General features: G+C 38.7%; 1 protein-coding gene across 1 annotated transcript in view; it reads left to right on the top strand.

The window, feature by feature from the left end:
• The window catches only part of ACSS3 (acyl-CoA synthetase short chain family member 3), a 137,867-nt gene that overhangs the window by 85,753 nt on the left and 30,335 nt on the right, over positions 1–21,779 (top strand). Inside the window, exon 9 of the mRNA XM_067559880.1 lies at positions 2,939–3,042. Within this exon, the coding sequence (XP_067415981.1) occupies positions 2,939–3,042 (104 nt within the window). The remainder of the gene's footprint in view (positions 1–2,938; positions 3,043–21,779) is intronic.

Raw genomic sequence — 21,779 nt, 5'->3', positions numbered from 1 at the left:
AGTTGAGATCTAATCAGCATGGAATAAAGCAGAAGAATTGCTTCTCATGTCTTGCTTACAACACCCCTGCTGATACATCCCAGAATTATGTTTGCTTTTTTTGCAACAGTGTTACATTGCTGACTCATATTTAGCTTATGGTCCACTATGATCCCCAGATCCTTTTCCACAGCACTTTTTCCTAGGGAGTCATTTTCTGTTTTGTATGTGTGCAACTGATTTGTTCATTCCTAAGTGGAGTACTTTGCATTTGTCCTTATTGAATTTCATCCTATTTGCTTCAGACCGTTTCTTCAGTTCGTCCAGATCATTTTGAATTGTAAGCCTATCCTCCAAAGCATTTGCAACCCCTTCCAGCTTGGTATTGACCACAAACTTTATAAGTGTACTCTCCATGCCTTTATCTAAATCATTGATGAAGATTTGAACAGATTTGAACAGAACTGTACCCAGAACTGCTGGACCCCACTCAATATGCCCTATTAGCTTGACTGTGAACCACTGATAACTACTTCCTGGGAATGGTTTTCAAACCAGTTATGCACCCACCTTATAGTAGCTCCATCTAGGTTGTATTTTCCTAGTTTGTTTATGAGAAGGTCATGTGAGACAGTATCAAAAGCCTTCCTAAAATCAAGATAGACCACATCTACCACTTTCGTCATTCACAAAGCTTGTTACCTTGTCAAAGAAAGCTATCAGTTTGATTTAACATGATTTGTTCTTGACAAATCCATGCTCACTCTCACTTATCCCCTTATTATCTTCTAGGTGTTTGCAAATTGATTGCTCAATTATTTACTTCATTGGCTTTCTGATGCTGAAATTAAGATGACTGGTCTGTAATTCCCCAGATTGTCTTTATTTACCTTTTAATAGGGATTGTTACCATTTTAGCTTGTGAGCCTTGGTACAGCTTCTCTGTCATCTCCACTTCTTGAAGTCCCTTTCCCATCCATCTCAGTATTCCAAACACCAGCTCCAGAGGAATCAAGTCCTATGCTTTCTCAGGACCAGTCAATGCTGCATAGCAGTTATGTCCTCCATTTATCATTCTTTCAAATTTCTGTCTCATTGCAAATATTGTGTTTATAGTACTCCTTCCCTTCCTAAAGCCTTGTTGCTCCTTTTCTATAGTTTCCTGTACCTTGCATCTCCATCTTGCTTCTGAAATTCTCTCAAGGGCTTTGAGAAGCTGACTTACCAAGCTGATGCCCCCATAGGTGTTTGGATCATTTGTATCACTCTTACCCTTCCAAAGAGGCACAATCAATCCCATTCTTCAGTCATCTGGTATCCTATCTTAATCTAATCAAACACATTGTAATCTATGAAGCCACATTACCCCAGGGCCTCCAGTGGCTTTGATCTTATCAACAATTCTCATGTTCACCAGCTGCTTTACCAATCTGCATCTTATCCAGTGCTGCCTCTAACTCCTCTGGAGAGATCAGTATCTTTTGAGACTATCTCATAATTGTTGGTGGTGCTTGCATTTAACAGCATTTGGAAATTTATTTTTCCTCTACCATCTCCTTAAGATTAGTCACCACACAATTCCCATTCTTCTCACATAAAGATTTCTTCATATCTTGTGTTTCATTGTTTCTTTATTTTGCCAGCCCAAATACCAATTTTCTGCCGCCATTTTCCTCCAGCTTTCAGTATAATTCCTCTTCAGCCTCTATTTTTACCTTAGCAACTGCCTTTAGCCTCATTTTTATTCTTATGATCATGAGCTGCTTCCTCAATCTCTTAGAAAGAAAGAATGAATTATTCAAACTTCTCATTTGCCATCAGACTTCTACCACCAGCTTTTTTTCTCTGACAGCACCCTATCTTACCAGTCATTCTGCCACATTACCTCTGCTGCTTTGGTGAAACATTATTTAAACTTCCTCCATTCTCCCTCCACTCACTTCTTGACAAAACATGAAAGCTCTCCTTTACTTTTTAACAGAACTTTCTTTCTCCCCCCACTTACGTAACCACCTCAGTGTCATCTTCTTTCTGGGTTTCTCAGGTTGCTGTTGGTTTGTTAGCTATTAATACTTTGTTTTTCTGTCACATATTCTCTCAGTATAACCTTTTTGTCTTTCACTGTTTTCATACGTTCTCTTCTTATCAAAATGTAGTCCACCCGGGCCATTCTTTTTCCATGGTAGCATGTCATCGTTTGGGATTTTCTTATTTCAAACTACGTATTCACCACTGAAAACATTAAACAAATGCTGTTCAATCCACTTCTCTCCTTCTGCCTTTTTTTTTCTTCTCACCAAAGCCAGATTTACCCCACTACTCCTTTTACTGGACATCTTTCACCAGTATGGCAGTTTAAATCACCATCAACCACTAACCAGGTGTTACTTTCAACCATGACTGCTAATTTTTCAAGGTAATTTCTAAAGCTGTTCTTCTCTTCCATAGGTCTAACTTGTTGATGAGCATATGCTGACATAATGCACACAAGTTTACTCTCTCTCTTCAACCATTCTGCTGTCAGTCTGTCTCCTTTTCTTTCTACCCTTATGAAAACTTGCACAATCTCTTGGCTCACAATGAGATCTCCTTTTTGGTATATTGTATTCATTTTCAAGCTATTGACACTGTACACAATTTCTGTACTGTACATGTTTTAAATTTAATACATTTTATATTTAAGTTTACTCTTCTATGAATTGTTGAGCTAGTCCTGGTGTCCCAAGGCCTTCACATTTTAAAAAGGATGCTCCTTTTCACTGTTATATCAAGAAGTATAAATTAATATCCATAGGGATGCAATTGCCATTCAGTAGGCTGGAATGGAAACACACTTTCCGCCCTTCAGCATCTTGGGCATAGAACATATGTTTCTAAAGTTTATAGCAAAATATTTTCCTTTACCGTTTTCCCTTTCTTTGTCAAGGCTTACCATCTAAAACTGTACCTTTTTATTTAGATTCCGAACATTATTTGTAGCTGGTGAACGCTGTGATGTGGAGACATTAGAATGGTCCAAAAAAGTCTTCAAGGTTCCAGTGTTGGATCACTGGTGGCAAACTGGTGAGCATTTCACAATCTTGTTTGAAATTCTCCCTCTCCTCCACCACACTAAGCTTTTCAGACTTGATTCCCGATTCTGCAAAGCAATCAGTACTGTTGGCTCCTTGTGTCCACATGACTTTCTATTTAAATAAATAGGATCCCATATGAACATAAAGATCCACTAATGCAGAATGCTTCTCTGGAGTGGGGCAGAAAACAGTATGTGTTTAGCAAACTGTTTTAAAAGTAATGTGGAAAACACAATATGGTGTTTTCTGATACCTGCATTTAAGAGAGTTAACATCATTATTATCCTCACTATATTTTCCATCTGTAACTATGTTATATATGTACATGTGTATATTTCCTCACAAAACTTGATCTATTAGATTTTAGATTTATTTTATACATTCTTCAGTCTATTTATGTATAAAAAATATGGTACACAGTAGGCTCCTCAGTTTTTGATCATGTTCCATTTGGACCTGATCCAACACCCATTAAACCACTTCCATTGACTTCAGTGGGAGGTGGATCAAGCCCTTAAATCTATAATGGGAGAATCAAAAGCATCATTGTATGTGTAACTGTGTGTCTAGTTGGTTCTGGCAGTTAGGCTTGAATAAGCAGCTCTTTACCATAACTCTGAATGACATACATAAATATAATGTTTCACTGTTAGGATCAGAATGGGCTTCATGTGTTATATATTTTAAAAAAGACAGTGAATAACTAAACACGTTAGAAATGCCTTATGCTTGTCTTTTGGAGCTCTTTGTTCCAAGAATATTCCTTTCAGTTTCTGTGCATTGCTGTTTGATTATAAAATTTCATAGATCTTTGTACAAGGGAGAAAGCTTTCTGTCTGTTCCATGATGGGTGGGTTATGGAATGGGAATGAGGCAGAAAAATAGGGCTTAACAATACAATTGCCTAGAATAGAGAAGCTTCCTTAGTTCTGATCTGATTTACCATATGCAATAAAATCTATCTAGTGTGCTTACAGTATAGCTTATTTGTATAAACATTTAATCACTTCTGTGAGATAGATGTTGGAAAGATAGTGGTGTTGCTTATTATGTAATCCTTGTGCTATTAGTTGATAAATATAAAAGTGTTACAGCATGGAGAGTGAACCTCTTTTGCAGTATTAGTGTACAACATTAGTAATATTGAAGGATAGATTCTTAAATAAAATAAACCATTTTCACTTCTGATAGGTTTTATGTAAATTATGCCATTGTGTTCAGCTAGTGCATCCAGGCTCAAAGAAAAGGCTCCTTGAAGTCTGAGAACAAACATATGGTTCCTTGCGGGAGACTGAGTTTCACGTTCGGTTTTTTTTTTTAATATAGAGAAATCTTATGATAATTCTATATCAGTCTATTGTCACTTTGAAGAACATTTTATTAAGTGGATTTCCGTTGTTGTGAAAGCCTACTGATTCCTATAGCAAAAAGTCTTCAATACAGTAAATTTAGTCCTTATATCACAGCCTGTAGAGATCCTTTCAATTATATTTGAAAATTTTGAGCTTTGGAGCAAGACAGTTCATATAGATGATGCTGGATGACTTATTTTAAGCAGGTGTTAGACAGTTTTTTGGTCATATGAATCAAAGTACATTTATAAAAGTATTACAGAGGTACAGAATTTAATAGTTATAAATGACTGACAATCTGGCATTTTGACAATACTTCAACATTTTAGGGCCCTCATATTGCAAGGTATTTAGTTCACTGAGTTCATTGGGAGTTGAGGATACTCTGCATGCTACAGTATGTGTTTAAAAAAAGCAGATTAGGGTTTATTGCCAATGACAAAGAAATATACAGTACAATCTTGTTTGCTAGCAACTTTCATATACATCTGTAAAACAGTTTACAAAAGCAACATCATTCACGACAATTTCTTACTCACTCTATTATTTAAGGTACAAGCTAGGGAGAAAATATGTGATTTCTGATGTAATTTAAAAAATAGATGGAGTCCAGAGAAAGATGGCAGGAGCTGCAGAAGGAAAGGGTCTCTCACAACAATGGTCAGTTAAAATGGAAGGACAGAGAGGAATCCAAGAGCAGTGAAATTTATATGCTGGGATAAAGAGGGACTGTGCTAGAAAGAGGGAGGGCTGCATATAGAGAGGCTGAAATTCAAATTAAGAATCAGCACAATTCTGAACTGAATAGGTTGGCTGTGGCTGGTCTCTGTGATTGTACCCCTTTGAGTGTTTGGCCTTTTGCTCTTACCTGTCATGGGTTGGAATCTGGCACTTCTTTTACCCTTAGATTGGGACCCAAGTGCAATACTTCTTGCATACCAATCGCTTATCAACTTGCAGGTCTGACTGAGTTTTGGGTACCTGCATTTCCTCCCTTTGGGAACCAGTGATGGTGATCAAAGGTCTTAAAACAAAGTAATTGTATTTAGCAGTTTGAACAAAGCATTAGAGAAAAACGATTTAAAAACACCAAACAGCCTCCCTGCATGTCTCGTTTAATCTAATCTTACACTCCACTACAAGCCAAATTAGATAGGAACAGGACAAATCCAATGTATGTTGTTAGAAAGCCAAGATTGTCTTCTCTGTGTATGTGGGTGTCTTTCTGGTTCTGACCTACCCCCCACCCCTCCCTGCCTTCCCTTAGATTAACCACAACTCCCTCTCCTTTTGTCTGCCTGGGTTCTTTGCATGGCAGCTTGTTGTTCCCTGTTCTTCCCTAAACAGGTATGGGGGCTGGTTCTACGGAAAGAACCAAGTAGAGTTGTTAAGTCTACTGCCTCTGACATTGTCTCTTAATGGCCCTTAAGTGGAAGCTATTAAGTGACTTTTAGAAAGGGCCACCTACTTTTTGCCTGAGGTAGGTAGGCTGTGCTACTCAGATAAATCCCTATTGTAAAATATCCAGTCCCATATATGGTACATTAACACCATGCTAGATCCAGATGCACTATTACTCACTGCTTTGTGTGACAAGGTGGGGAGAGGTATGCAGTCTGTAGAGCTGAGAATTGGAAAGACAAGAAAAGACTTGCATTAGTCAAGGATATGAGTAAGTGAAAGCATGGCTGAAGATTTCAGCCTAAGTAAAACGGAAGCAGTAGTACATATAAACAGTGTTGCTGTGACAGTGATAGGCAAACTGGCAGTTACAAGGGTGTCCAGTTGAGGTCCCATCTGTTGGACACTGACTTAACCGCAGTGAGAAGATCCAGATACTTAGCTTGCTGGGGCTGGTCACTGTTCCTGATTTTGGGCCTCTAGTCACACTGTCCAGGTATGGATCTCATGTTGACACTCCTCTTGGAAGTGGGGACTCCACAATCCAATTGCCTATGTCTTGAAATTAGTGCTGTCTCCACCAAACTTCCCCAGCAGTTCTTGGACATTCCTCAATATTCCACCGAAGATGTAAGCCTTCTTGTTCAAAGTTTACTTCTTCGGGGATAAGCAATAGTGAAAGTCAGTGGACACACAGATTTTGCACAGGATTTGAAACATGGTTAGTTTTTACTTAGTAGGCTGAGAAATACACAAGTCTATTAAAAAAATGCACACACATACACACACTACTCTGCCTCAGGTTTCTCTCCATTCTGGAGTGTTCTTTGGACTTGGACAGAGTCCTCTGTTGTGTCCAGGATCCTTCTCCTACCGGTTGTAGTTCATCTTCAGAATAATAGAGCTTTCTGGTCTTTGCTGGTTCTTCTTTTAAACTGGATGCCTCTTAGTACAAAAGCATGCCTGTCTCTTCCTCTCTTCTACCCTAAGTCTCCTGTCCCTCCAAAAGACTTTCCCCTTGTTCCTTGTGTGGATCCTTTTAAACCCCTGCTTAGTCACCTCTATTCCTCTATCCTGTTTGGGGATTTTCCATCTCTCTGTCTTCCTTCTCCCTACCTCTGGCAGACAAGTTGAAGGAAGTAGCTTCTGCCAGCTCTAGCCAACCCCTATACTATACATGGAGCATGTTAGGATATGGATATTGTTTATATTATTTTAGGTATGAAGTATGTGGGAGGTAAAATTTGGGTGGAGGTGAGATAGTGATTTGAAATGTAAGGATGCTGTAAAGGACCATTGGATGGTTGGGAACCATCTTGGAGAGTGTGTTTAAAAAGTCAACAGTTGAGGAAGCAATCTGGAGACTTGTCTGTCACTCAGAGAGCTCAATCTATTTATCTTAACAAAGAGAAGGTGTGTGTTTCTAATCCTTTAATCATTCTTGTGGCTCTTCTCTGAATCCTCTCCAATTTATCAACATACTTCTTGAATAGTGGGCACCAGAACTGGCATCAGTTACATCAGTGCAAAATACAGAGGTAAAATAATCCCTCTACTCCTACACAAAATTCCCCTGTTTATGCGTTCCAGAATCACATTAGCTCTTTTGGCCACAGGGTCACACTCAATCTCATATTCAATTTATTATCCATCATGGTGCCCAAATCAATTTCAGAGTCACTACTTCCCAGGATAGAATCCCGAATCGTGTAAGTATGGTGTGCTCACTGCTGTCACATTCAGCACTCAGTTTCCCAGATCATTTAAGGTGAAGTTCAATATTCAATTATAGGGCCAGATAGAATCCTCACCCTACTTTAGGGATGTTTCCCTAATCTTACCAATTTCACTTTCTTCTTGCCTAGGCTGAGCTTTAGCCAGTTATCCATGGCCCAGCCCCTATCAAATGCTAGGTGTAAGGCATCTGACAGCGTGGTTGTCAGTGGCATATTGAAACACCATAGTATATATCTCCTTAATTGGTCTGTATACACACTGGATGGAGTAGAAAAAAAGAATATGAAGTCCTGAGAAACCCGTGTTTGACAGAAAAGCATTTGCCAGTGACCACCATCTGGAACCTCTTTAGGAGATAGGAATGAAGTCTTTGAACCCTAATGGAAGGAAATGGGATGAGTCAACACTGCTTCATTGCCAGTAGTATTTATGAGAGCTGATAGATAGGGACATTTGATCTTTATCTCTCAGCAGGAGATCGTCTAGCAAGTCACCCAGAATAGTCCACAGTCTTTATCCAGACTGACAAGGGTCAGGAAGATCCTGTATGTCAAAATGTTCTCAGAATTGTTTTACCTCAGGAATCTTAACCAAAAATGGAAAGTTGTGATCCTGGGAAAATCTGGCTATTAGATCAGCATCAAGTGATGGCCTCACAACAACTTCCTTTACAGAAATCAGCAACCTGCCCTACATAAGGGGAAAATTGGCAGTCTCCACCAGCTGGGGATGCTGTTCTTCCCTGCTTGCCTTGCCCAGAAAAGAAGCACTTGGTTGCAAAGAACAGATTGTATCACAAAATATTCTTAATATCTCTACCTCAGGAAGCATCACTGGCCTAAACTTAGCTAGAAAAGGCTTAATTGCTCTGCATCTGCTCAAGTAGACATTTCAGGGCAATCATTTTTCATTTCAAAGTAACATGCAATTCCCTTGCAATGGGAGGTATTCTCATCAGTTAGAGTAATCAAAGCTGTCCATTATTGGAAACATCTCTGCTGATTATGAGTAAGCCAATGCTATGGTGGAAACAAATAAATTCTTCTTTGCCTCAGGCACAATCACTGCATAAAAGTTCAAAAATTGTTTTGATGCCATTGGTCTGATCCAGCCCAAAACTTCTGCCACTGGTACTCTAGACATCTTTTCCTCTCACTTTATTTGTCACAGGTCACCTGTAAACCATGATGACCCATGGAGAATGGGAAGATGATGTTTAGGGGCAGGGTCATTTTGTCAATAATACATTTTTTTTGTTTTCTTTTAATTGCTTGTATAGAAAGTCATATATACATATATATATATGTTTTAGAAACACAAACATTACATAAATAATTTGCATATCTTAGAGGGCATGATTGTATGTGTTTGAAGTAGGAGAAGTTGGAGAGATCTGGCTATGGATGGGAGTAATGTATTTTAATGTTGTGTTCATCTGCGTATAGGGAGGGGATAATTTTTGTTTTGGTTTTATGCATATATTAGTGCAGGTGCTTGGTTTTTTGCATATTTATAGAAAAATAATACTTAGCATTTAAATAGCACTTTTCATCTTCAAAGTGGTTGTTCACACATGAACTAATTAATTCTCGTAACACCCCTGTGAGGTAGGTAAAGTGTTATCCCAGTTTCACAGATGTGGAAATTGAGAAAGAGAGAGAACTTGCCCCAAGCATACAGCAAATCATTACAGATTCAGGGTTAGAACTCAAGTTCCTGTGCTCAAAGAAAATATTGTGTGTTTATTGGCATTTTAAGGGACAGTAGTTTGCCACTGCCAGGTTATTCTACTTAAGTATTCCATATAAATATCATGTAAGGTACTTTGGCAAATATATCTTTGAAGTATCCTAAATATTTTAAAATTCAGGGATTATATTTGGTATGTCCAGTTTTCCAAGGAGGTTCCCATTTCCCTTAGCATGGATACATGAGGAAGCACTGAGAATGGATTATCCCCTGTTAGGGCTGGAGCTTGGATTTTAGTAGAGGAATACAGTTGTCACCCCACCATCTCATTGCTGTAACTGAAGTGGGGATTGTTGTGAAAGCTTGCATTAGAGATCCTCCTCTGCAGTCAGATGTTAGTTATTCAATAAAACATATAAAACAAAGAAATGAGATTAAATTATCCAGTAATGTTTTCTGTCTTCAAAAAAAATTAGCAAATAAGGTTTCCTTCTCTTTGTACTAAGTTTAAGAAGTAAGGCCCATTTGCCTTGTAGATATAGTCTCTTAAAGAGATCTTTCCAACTACAAATGTGATGTCTGCTCTGGGAGTCTGCAACTCTTTAACAGATACTTTGGAAGAGAATTGTACAGATCCTTTAACTGTGCTTTTGTGGAAATAAGATGTCATAAATGAAGTACATAAAAGCAGTTTGAGGATAGATATCATGATGTTTGGCACAGCATGGCTGCTTAAAAGGTGGCTATAGTTTGTATAACATAATCAGGGCCTTGGATGCTCTGCAAATTCCCTGACAGTAACTCCCTAAATTCTATGGCAACATTTCATGTTCTTTGTCACCATGAAATATCCTTCATTCCCATCTCTGTCCTCTCAAAAACACATAGAACTGTTATTATAATTACTACTTTTATTTATTTTTTGTATTGCGGTAGGAGCTAGGGGTCATAGACCAGGGGTCATAGACCAGGACCTTATAGTGCTAGGCATTGTAGAAACATATAACAAAGAGACGATCCCAAAGAGCTTAACAATCTCAGAACTGTGGTTCACAGTTGACAATACTCATGGATGCAAAAATTGCTGTTGAATGTTTTTGACCATGATCATTTTAGTAGATGAGTTTTTATTATGTTCTCCGGGCAGCCCAGATCTACTCAGTAGGCTTCAGCTTCTATGCTGTCCATGTGACCTGGCTCAGAGCCTTCTTCTCTCCATGTGTGTCAGGGATGATGCTGTTGGATTCCAGGTCTCTCTTCCTAATCCCCCTGCTGCCTAGCTCCTTGGAACAGTTCAGGGAATCCATTGTAATCCATTAACTCTCCCCCCACGTGGGAAACCTTGCAGAGCAAGAGGCAGCTGCTAGCAGGTCCCATCAGGAGAGAGAGACAAAAGAATTTTGTTTTTCTGATTGCAGTAAAATGGTGAATTTCATAGAATATTCAGAAAATGCCAAATTATGCAGTTGTGAAATTGTGGCACCTACAGACCCCTGACTAAGGCCTGGTCAACACTGCCGGCGAAATTCGGCAGCAGTCAATGGGAGTTATGCAAGCTACTCATTCTGATCCATCTCATTATTCTGCTGGCTGTGGCTTCTATATTCTCCTCCAAAGATGTTTTATCCCACATGGATTACTTCAAATATGCATTTGACAGATGATCAATCTTTCGGAAGTGCTCTGGGCAGCAAAGATGGTGCAGATTCAGTGACTGAGGGAAGGAAAGCTATGGCTTGAAAAAGCCTCTAATCCTGTTGTTTTTATTTTTAGAAACGATAAAAGTTTGCCTATTGGTGCAGGGAGCCAGTACCTGGGGTCTGCTCCAGTAAATTAAAGCACAAACCGGTTCTGCTCTCTAAATTGCACAGGTTTACTGGTTTCCTCACAGTGGTTACCTCCTCTTCTCTATAATTCTGTATTCTAATTTATTGTATCCAATTTGTCACCTACCCTGACATTCTATATCAATTTAGCATATTTTAAGCTTTTTTGTTTTCATCTGACTTTAGTTTCTCTGTGCTGATTAATCTAAATAATTTCCGACTGTCATTCCACATGTAGTTAAGGAGCTTGCAGTAATAAGAATAAAGCATTATAAATGCCCGCCCCTTTTTTAATTTCCTTTAGGCAGTTTTGATGGTTGGAAGCAAAGGAATTGTAAAACGATCTTCAGCCAGGGAGTTCATCTCTGAGCTATTTTTAGGATGCACTAGATAGGAGAATGATGGGGCGGGAGGAGGGTGTATGTGTAAGAAACAGTGAGTTAAGTCTAATGCAGTCTCAGCCGTGTGAGTCAGAGAGGTTGTGACAGCACCCCCAGTTTGTATTTTTGTGTGAAAATGTTACAGGTTGCTGATATCATTCTTGTTGCTTGGCAACTGTATTTTTCTAGTTCACAGAACAGAGTCCTCATTAGTGTCAAGTAAATGATTTTTACTGATTATTTGAGAACAGGAAGCCCAGAGTTAAATTCCATGAATCTAGTTTATGGGAGGAATAATCCTTTGCAACATTTAAGGCAGCCTTGATTAAGGTTTTCCTGAAGAGAGAGTTTATAAAATGTTAATCCCTACTGCAGAGAAATTTACCTAAATTACACAGTAATAATCTAATCATCCTCTTCCATCTTTACAGTATAACTCTGCATAAAATATATAAAGCCTTCTCTAAATGATTAAACAGTAAATGGTTAGCACTGAGATGTGTAATTACTTTTTATAACATCCATTTGTGTCTATTAAATATTTCATCATGTATCAGTTATAGTTTTACAACAGGAAGAGAATAAAAAACTGGGATTCAATTAAAGCATGAAAATATATTTTGTAATCATATGCATTGCATTATTTCATGCCTCTTTAAATCTAGTATCTGAAATCTTCAAAATAAGATTGAAAGCATTCTCTATTCCTTATGTCTGAATATCTCAACTATTACTCTGCTTTTGGCTATTTAACAAATATACAGTATCAATTAATACTCTGAGGCAGAGGAGAGTGGGATATTGGCAAATTCCCTCTATACATGTCAGTTGCATTGCGACTAACTTGGACCAGTTCAAGATCACTGTGCTAATCCTCCACTTTGATTTCAACCCTTGTTATAGACAAGCAAATTCGAGTTAAGCTAATCAGTCTTTCTCAAGAAGGTTAGTCAATTGCAGTCACACTTCAGAAGTTTGCCGGTTTTGGGGTGTCCTTTGAAACCCCAGAGGTGCCACAGGGGTCTGGGTCTGTGTACATTGTTCACAATACTGTATTTAAATATATATTATTCACACAGTGGTCTGTGAGAATAGGGCAAAGATCTTGAGAAATATACATTTTTATTATTTAATTGACTATCACAACAAACATTACCATGATAATGTGGTTTTCACAAATGAAACACATGTTAATGAAAGTAGGTGTGCTATGGCGACTGATTCCTGGAGGCTATAGGAATTAAAACTAAAGGAGTAGTTGATTTCTCATGTCTCTAAATTTAAAAAAGAAACACGAAAACTCAAGTCCATTCAGAGAATGTGTAATTTTATGGAGAAACAAGCATTGTTTCTCCAAACAAAATCATCTGGTTGTGGCTCCAGAGTTCAAGATCAAGTTTATTTGTATTATAGTAGTACCTGGAAGCCATAGTCAAGATGAAGACCCTTTTGTATTACCTGTTGTAGAAGCACATAGTTAAGGGCTTGTCTGCCTACAGTATTGTACTGATTTCAGTATATTTGTTTAAAAACCGTTATAGTTAAATTAATGCATCTCCTAGTGTGGGTGCAGTTATATCAATTTATAAGTGCTTCTATTGGTGTATCTTATTTACCAAACAGAACAATGTTGCAATAAATACTCTTTTATTGGAATAATTGCATTCCCAGTAGGGGGTTACACTGATTTAACTACTGGTTTAGAAACAGATATATCAGTACAAAAAAGGCATATAGATGAGTTCAGAGAGACAGCTTGTGTCTCAGGGAGTTTGCAGTTTGAGGCTCTTAATTCAGAAAAACATCTCTATTCAAGAAAGCACTTAAGCGTGTGTTTAAGTCCCATTGACTTCAATAAGATTTAAACACAGGCTTAAAGTTAAGTGCTTAATTGGGGACTAAATAGACAAGATAAACAAAAACTGGGAGAGAGGAAGTAGTATTATCCTCACTTTAACTAAGGCTTGACAATCATACTGGGAATCTGTGACAGAACGTCCCAGTTTAGTACCTTAACTTCAAGGCAACTAGCACAAGGGGGAGAGGAATCTGATTCTTACTGAGGCCTCTGCATGCTACCACAATACAAATGAATAATGATACTACAAAGAGCTTTGAGTAGGAGTGGACAATGAACAGCAAAAGTGGCTGTAGCCAGCAGGAATATACATGCAGATTTTGTGCAAGGGACTGGGTTGTACTGTGAGTGTATGTGTGTCTAGGAATCTTTTTGGTACTTAAGACTTCTCAATTCTTCTGTCTTTAGCCCCTCCGTCATTTCTTCATTCATGCTCTTTCTTGTTTTGTATCTTTCCTCTTTTCCATTCTGCATTACATATCATCTTTCTTCTGCCTCTTTTCTGTGTTTAAGGTCCTGTGGTTCAATTTCTGAATGGAGAAAATCAGGATAACCTTTGCAAATAAATTGGATTCCTTTTAAGGTGTCGCATACAGTTCATTCCAATGAAGAAAGGTCAACTTTTTGTGTGGAAAAAACTTAGAGTGATCAAAACTTCTTTCCATGAGCCTAATGCTGTGCTTCTCTAAAGGTTTTTCACTTTTCTTTGTAGACTCAAGGTAGAATAAAAGACTGTGTGGAACCCTGGTATGGGATCTTAGCTTAGGGATCTGGTGCCATATCAACTTAAATTCCATGTGGCTATATTTTGCACTAATTGAAGCTTCCTAGTGTTCTTTAAGGGTCGCCATAAGGTAGGTACTTTGCAGTAGTCTGGACTGAGGTGACCAAGTTAACATATTCCTTTGCTAGTTTATAGAGAATCAGCTCCTTGAAATGCACCTTGAAATAGATAGGAAGTCAGGGTGGAGCGCAAGAGTTGTGTGCTCATTTTAGCCTAGCCCACTTAAAAGCCGGTGATCCACATAAAATAGCTGAAACTTCATGGTGCCCTTCAAAAGTAGTCCTAAAATAGAGTGTATTGCTGCAATCCAGCCTGAAGGTGACAAAATTTCTGTTCTGTTTATCTGCCAGGTGGATCTATTCTGGGTCATGGGCAGTATGGGGGATGCATACTGTCTCCACTTGGCAGGAGTCAAGTAATTCTAACTTGGAAAAGTTTTCCAAGTTTTTCTGCAGGCAGTGTCACTCAGTGTATGGCAGTCCGTCTTTCACTGACTACAGGACACCAGAGCAGAAAGGGGAAAAGGACTGTTTTTTTCTGGTTGAGTTTCAGTCTCACTGCTGGATAGTCTACAAAGCTTGTCCTACATTTGTGACATTTCTTTTTTTAAGAAATTTTAGAAAGATCAAGACAAACGAATGAAAGGCGGCTCCATCAGAAAATTGATTTAAAATCAAATGAAGCAATCGACTTGAGTATTCCCTTAAATGTAGTATTTTTGATGAGCCTTGCTATAAAGACAGAATCCTGCTGCTTACTCTTTCTGACTTCCTAATGGATGTAATCCTATTTTTGGCAAGCTGTGGGCACCTAGCATCATGTTGGCACTTTGCATATCTAATAAATAAGAGGGTGAAGTCAGGTGGAGAAGAAAGGGGTTAACTAGCAGTTTTCAAGATCCTTTGAGCCATGAGTACCAAATCTCATAAATAGTCTGGAATTAAACATAAAATCATCTATGACACAATTATCAAACTTCAAAGAAATATAAATAGCAAAGAAATTCAGAGGTAAGAATGAAAGTATGTCCTTACCTCACCTTATCTAATTGTGTCTAGTGAATAAATTGTGTTTAATTCCAGACTTGCTTTCTGCCAGAGTCGGTGACTGATAGGCATGGAATATTTCAAGGTGTTCTATTCCTCCAACTTCATCTATGTTTGTTTCTCTCTTGCTGCGCTCATTCTTGTTGGTCTTCCTTGCTGCAACATCCGGTTCAATATGCTAGGATGGAGTTTAGAATTTCTGGCAAATGTTAATGTAAATTTTGCTTCATTTGCTGATCCGCTGAACAGTGTGAAGAGGTGCTGTGGATGGGATAAAGAACTTCACACAGTGGTAAGCACCAAACTATAAATAACTTTTCCTAAGTGTAATTGTTCACTATCTGTTTCCTAATAGTAAAGTGGCAAGTCACAAGTTAATAGGTGACTTATATGAACGTATGTCCTTGTTTCTCTTTCCCTAATCTTCCTTCCCCTGTTCCTTCCACTTGTTGAGTCTTGTCTTAATTAGACTGTAAGCTCTTTGGGACAGGGACCATCTTTTACTCAGTGTTTGTATGGCATGTAGCCCAGTGAGATCCTGAGTGGGGTCTATAGGTACACAATGCACAGTTAACCTGTGGAACTCTTTGCCAGAGGATATTGTGGAGGCCAAGACTATAACAGGGTTCAAAAAAGAACTAGATAAATTCATGGAGGATAGGTCCATCAATGGCCATAAGCCATGTTGGGCAAGGATGCAAAATCATGCTTTGAAGTGTCCCTAGCCTCTGTTTGCCAGCAGTTGGGAATGGGCGACGGCATGGATCACTTGATGGTTACCTATTCTGTTCATTCCTCTGAAGCACCTGGCATTGGCCACTGTTGGAAGACAGGATACTGGGCTAGATGGACCATTGGTCTGACCCAGTATGGGCATTCTTATCATCTTACATTTTGTTCTTATGGGCTGTATCATTTTATGATTAATAATAAATGTGATTTTTCACACCCCGTTACTGCTTTTAGTTCCAAACTTTAACTGTTATATCTCCAGGTTACTTAAAACTATAGGCAAGTCCTGACTTGAATTTGAAAAAATAAAATGAAATTCAGACTAAGGATTCTGTAGTTAAATAATTTTGATTGGCAGAAGCATTGCAAGGCTCCCTGTGCTTTATAATTCTGTACAGTACGTGGTAAAGCACTTGCATCAGGCAAAGTTAGATGAGTTAATGACACAGTTGCATCCCTACCTCTGAATTTCCCTGCTTTTTATATTTCTCTGAAGTTTGATATTTTTTTCAAGAGAGGATTTTGAATTTTAGTTCCATTTTCATGTCAGGCTATTCTCTTCCTTGACAAAAGCTGCTTTTCTGGAAAGAGGTTGCTCCATAATTAAGCCTTTTCTTGCTTTCTGACTGATTTGGCAGACTGACATTTTAATCCAGAAACCGTTTCAGATACATACATAAAACTTTTAAATCACAATAAATGAATAACAAAGAATTTTTTCTCTTCAGAGTACTATTCCCTGCCTCATGTTTGAGGGAAGCAGGGAAATCTCTTGCTTTCAGGAACTACTAACCTACCGAATGAGGATTTGAATTGAATTTTTCCTGCATGGATTAATATCTGGGTGCAAAGGTTGTGATCTTCTTGAGACATTTAAATAAATGTATATGCAGTGCTAGAGAGGAACCGGTGGTCATGGTACACATAGGTAACAGTGACATAGGGAAAAGTAGGAGAGAGGTCCTGGAGGACAAATTTAGGCTGCTTTTTAAGAGATTAAAGTCCAGTAAAGCAATTCCTTGAAATGCTTTTACTTCCACATGCAGGGCCAGTTAGACAGACAGAATTGCAGGATCTCAATACATGGATGAGATGATAGTGTTAGGAGGAGGGATTTAATTTATTAGGAACTGGGAAAGGAGGAGCCTGTACAGGAAGGATAGGCTCCACCTAATCCAAAATGGAACCAGATTGCTGGCATGTAATTAGGAGTTTTTAAATTTAGGGCTGGGGAAAAAACAACTGGTGCAGTAGAGCACATGAGTTCAGACAGAGACATCCCTTAGGAGAGGATTTATTAAGGGAGATACGCTATATCCTAGTAAAGAGGAGACAATAGAAGTACAGGAAGAGAGACAAATTGGAAAGCATTCCATTCAATTATGTCACAGGCCGGCAGACAACTGAATAGTGACACATTTTATAAGTGCTTGTATACAAAGGCTAAAAGTCTAAATACTAAAATGGGTGCCTGGTATTAAATGAGGATTTTGATAAAATAGGTATCAGAAAAACTTGGTGGAATGACGCTAAACAGTGGGACCTGGTAATACAAGGGTACAAATATATAGGAAACACAGAGTAAGTCGTGCTGTGCGTGAATGGCACTGTCAGTGAAAGAAAGCATAGAGTCAAATATAGTAAAAATTTTAAATGACCTAAACTGAACCATAGAATTTCTATGGATAGAAATTCCATGCTTGATAATAAGAGGATAACAATAGGAATATATTACTGACCACTGGAGCAGTGGTGAGGTGATTGTGAAATGCTCCTGGAGATTTGAGAGGCTTCTCAAACAGAAAATCCAATAATAATGGGGAGTTTCAACTATCGCCGTACTGACTGGGTACATATCACCTCAGGATGGAATGCAGAGATAAAAAGTTTATAGAAACCATTAATGAGTGTTTCTTGTAGCAGCTTGTCCTGGGACCCACAAGAGAGAGACAATGCTTGATTTAGTTTGAAGTAAAGCACAGGATTTGGTCCAGGAGATCAATATACTAGAACTGCTCTGTAATAACGACCATAGTTAATTAAATTTAACATCCTTGTGGGGGAGGGAGGGGAAATGCTAGAGAAACTCACCACAGTCGCATTTAAGTTCAAAAAGGGGAACTACAAAAAAATGAGGAAGCTAGATAAATGGAAATTAAAAGGAACAGTCACCAGAGTGAAATGCTTGCAAGCTGCATTGAAACTATTTGAAAACAGCATAATAAAGGCTCAAATTAAATGTATACCCCCAAATTAAAAAAATAACAGTAAGAGTTGCAAAAAACTTCCACTATGGCCCAACAGAAGCATAAAAGAAGTGGTTAAAGGGGAAAAAGGCATCCTTTAAAAATTGGAAGCCAAATCCTGTTGAGGAAAATAAAAAGGAACATAAATTCTGGCAAGTGTATTAGGAAGGTCAAAAAAGAATTTGAAGAGCAACTAGCAAAACATCAGAAGCAGTAAGCCTGACAATCAGTCAGTGGGGCCACTGGACAATCAAGGTGCTAAAGAAATACTCAGAGAAAGCAAGGCCATTGTAGAGAAGCAAAGTGAATTCTTTATATCCGTCATCACTGCAGAGGATGTGAGGGAGATTCTGACACCTGAGCTATTCTTTTAGGTGACAAGTCTGAGGAACTGCCCTAGATTGAAATGTCAATAGAGGAACGATTTTGGAACAAACTGATAAATTAAACAATAGTAAAACAGTATTCACCCAAGAGTTCTGAAGAAACTCAAATATAAAATTACAGAACCACTAACTGTGATATGTAAGCTGTCACTTAAATCAGCCTCTGTACTAGATGACTAATAGCTAAGGAGGATAGATAATGTAATGCTTAAAAAAAAATTTGTTTTAAAAGGCTCCAGAGGTGATTCTGGCAATTACAAGCCAGTAACCTTAATTTCAGTACCAGGCAAATTGGTTGAAACTATAGTAAAGAACAGAATTATCAGACACATAGATGAACACAATATGTTGGGAAAGAGTCACACAGTTTTTGTAAAGGGAAATCATACCTCACCAGTATATTAGAATTCTTTGAGGGTGTCAACAAGCATGTGGACAAGAATGATCCAGTGGACATAGTGTACTAGGCCTTTCACAAGGTCCCTCACCAAAGCTCATAAACAAAGTAGGCAGTCATGGGATAAGAGAGAAGGTCCTCTCATGGATCAATAATTGATCAAAAGATAGTAAACAAAATGTAGGAATAATGGGTCAGTTTTCATGATGGAAAATGGTAAATAGCAGGATTCCCCAATGATCTGCATTGGGACCTATGCAGTTCAATATATTCATCAGTGATCTGGAAAAGGTGGTAAACAGTGAGGTGGCAAAGTTTGCAAATGATACAAAAGTACTCAAGATAGTTAAGTCCAAAGCTGACTGCAAAGAGTGACAAAGAGATCTCTCAAAACTGGATGACTGGGCAACAAAATGGAAATGGCAGTTTAAATTCATTGTTGATCATTACAAAGTAATGCATATTGGAAAAAAATAATCCCACTCACAGATACAAAGTGATGGGGTCTAAATCAGTTGTTACCACTCAAGAAAGAAATATTGGAGTCATTGTGGATGGTTCTCTGAAAACATCTCAATGTGCAGCAGTAGTCAAGAAAGCCAATAATGTGAGGAATCATTAGGAAAGGGATAGATAAGATAACAAATATCATAATGTCACTATATAAATCATGTTACGCCTACACCTTGAATACTATGTGTAGTGCTGGTTGCCCCATCTCAAAAAAGAATTGGAAAAGGTACCAATAAGGGCAACAGAAATAACAGATATGAAACAGCTGCCATATGGAGATAGATTAAAAAGACTGGGACTATTCATCTTAGAAAAGATATAGTTAAGGGGGGATGTGATAGGGGTGTGTATAACCATGAATGATGTTGAGACGCTGAATAGGGAAGTGTTATTTTTCCCTTAATTTAATACAAGAACCAGGGGTCACCTGATTAAATTAATAGCCAGCAAGTTTAAAACAAACACAAAGTGCTTCTTTACACAACGCACAGTAAATCCATTGAAGTAGTTGCCAGGGGATGTTATGAAGGCCAAAAGTAACTGGGTTCAAAAAGAATTAGATAGCCATCCATCAATGGCTATTAGCCACAATAGTTAGGGACACATCCCCATGATTTGAGTGTCCTTAAACCTCTAACCTGCTAGAAGCTGGGACTGGATGACAGGATGGATCACTTGATAATTGCCTTGTTCTGTTAATTCCCTCTGAAGCATCTGGCGCTGGCCACTGTCGAAAGACAGGATATAGGACTAGTTTGACCATTCATCTGACTCAATGTGGTCATTTTATGTTCCTAAGACTTTCTGCCGTTGTTCACGTGAGGTTACCATTGTCTCATGGGAACTATATGTGCACATCAGGGACCAGCATTTGATCCTATGGTAGGGTAGATACTAAAAATGTTATGGTCGCAGTGGTAACTAGCAAGACAATATCACAAAGTAAGCTGCTACTGAAATTACATATCCGCTGTACTGAAAATATGTATTCCTTATTTAGAACAGATGGAACACAGTTCATCTTGGGGTTTTTTTGTTATTGTTTAGAGAGCAAGTGCAGAAATATAAATCAGTATAATAGCATGGTTCACTTTTAGTTTGTGCATAAAAAAGCTCCAAGTGGATCCTAACTTACCCTTGAAGACTTCACAAATCTCCCCTTCTCCAAGACCTTTGAATAGGAGGCTTCTGCAGTGACAAATTTATGTCTGTTCCCAGTTCATACTAAGCATATCTGTGGATTAGGTTACTGTAATGTTCTATGCTCATTCCATTTTTCTGACAGAATCATTGCTTCACAGCTGTAGTAATTTTCCTTGTCAAAGGCATTCCCTATTTCTGTCAACTTGTATATGAAGAGAAATTGGCTGGAGTTCACAAACTGCTGTCAACAATGATAGTAATGGTAGAATTTATTAATATTTCTGTACTTGGCAATGCTGTAAGAAATATAAATTTGTGTGCTGAGTTACAGTCAGTCACATCCATAAAATTGGATTAAAACGGTGATAAAGTGGAGCACTGGATGGTTTAATAAAACCCTTAATGGGACATTCAGCCTTTTGGCTATGGCTGTCTGTTACTACTTCAAATGTGGCTTAGGTTTGTAAGATCTGTAACAATTTTCAGTGACAGAACTGCTTGGCAGCCCACGTGAGAAGAGTTAGCAGTCTCAGGACAGTTTCTAGGAGTGGAATAAGACCAAATGAGTCCTAAAATCAAGAATTTTCCAGAATCTCCAGACTCTTCCACCCTTCCCAATCCCAGACCTTACACTGAGTATATTCTTACTGCAACCTAGACTGGTCCTACATGGCCTCCCTGATTAGGGGATCCAACATGGGCAGAGGCCTTCCACCACTGTTGTAGCAGGGGGACATTATGTTTGTTGGTCTCTTATCTGCAGTCACTCCATAGCAGTACTACCCTAACTCTCACAAAGTCGTGTGCTCAGGTGGGTCGATTCTGAATCCTCCCTTTTCTGGGATAACCCCAGGTTTCCTGAAGATGGGGGGAATGAAGGATGTCCAGGTTGCCGTAAGAGTAGTTTGTGATGGCTGTTGTGTTTAGGGGTGGGGTACTGTCTGGGGACCTGGATTTCCCAGCCCTGAGTTCCTGGCTCACTATGGCTATCCTCCTACTCCCCTCTGCCCCCCACCTTCCCCTTCATCCTTGCAGGATTGTACTGCAAAGCCTTCAAGCCTGCATTCTGCCTCCCCTTATGTTTGTTACTTAGTACTTTCATTTGGTGCCTAGGCCCACAGACATTGATGGTCTAAGCTGAAGTTGCACCTGAGTCCATCAGCAGTGACTGTGACCTCATCTATGGGAACAGGAGGCACTAGAGAAAGGAGCTGTATAGAGTAGCAGCAGTTGGGG

This window comes from Emydura macquarii, unplaced genomic scaffold (genome assembly GCF_026122565.2).
Source record: "Emydura macquarii macquarii isolate MOO-44397 ecotype Brisbane River unplaced genomic scaffold, CSIRO-AGI_Emac_v2 contig_2205, whole genome shotgun sequence".
NCBI classification, from domain to species: Eukaryota; Metazoa; Chordata; order Testudines; family Chelidae; genus Emydura; species Emydura macquarii.
This window is presented reverse-complemented; position numbering and strand designations above follow the sequence as displayed.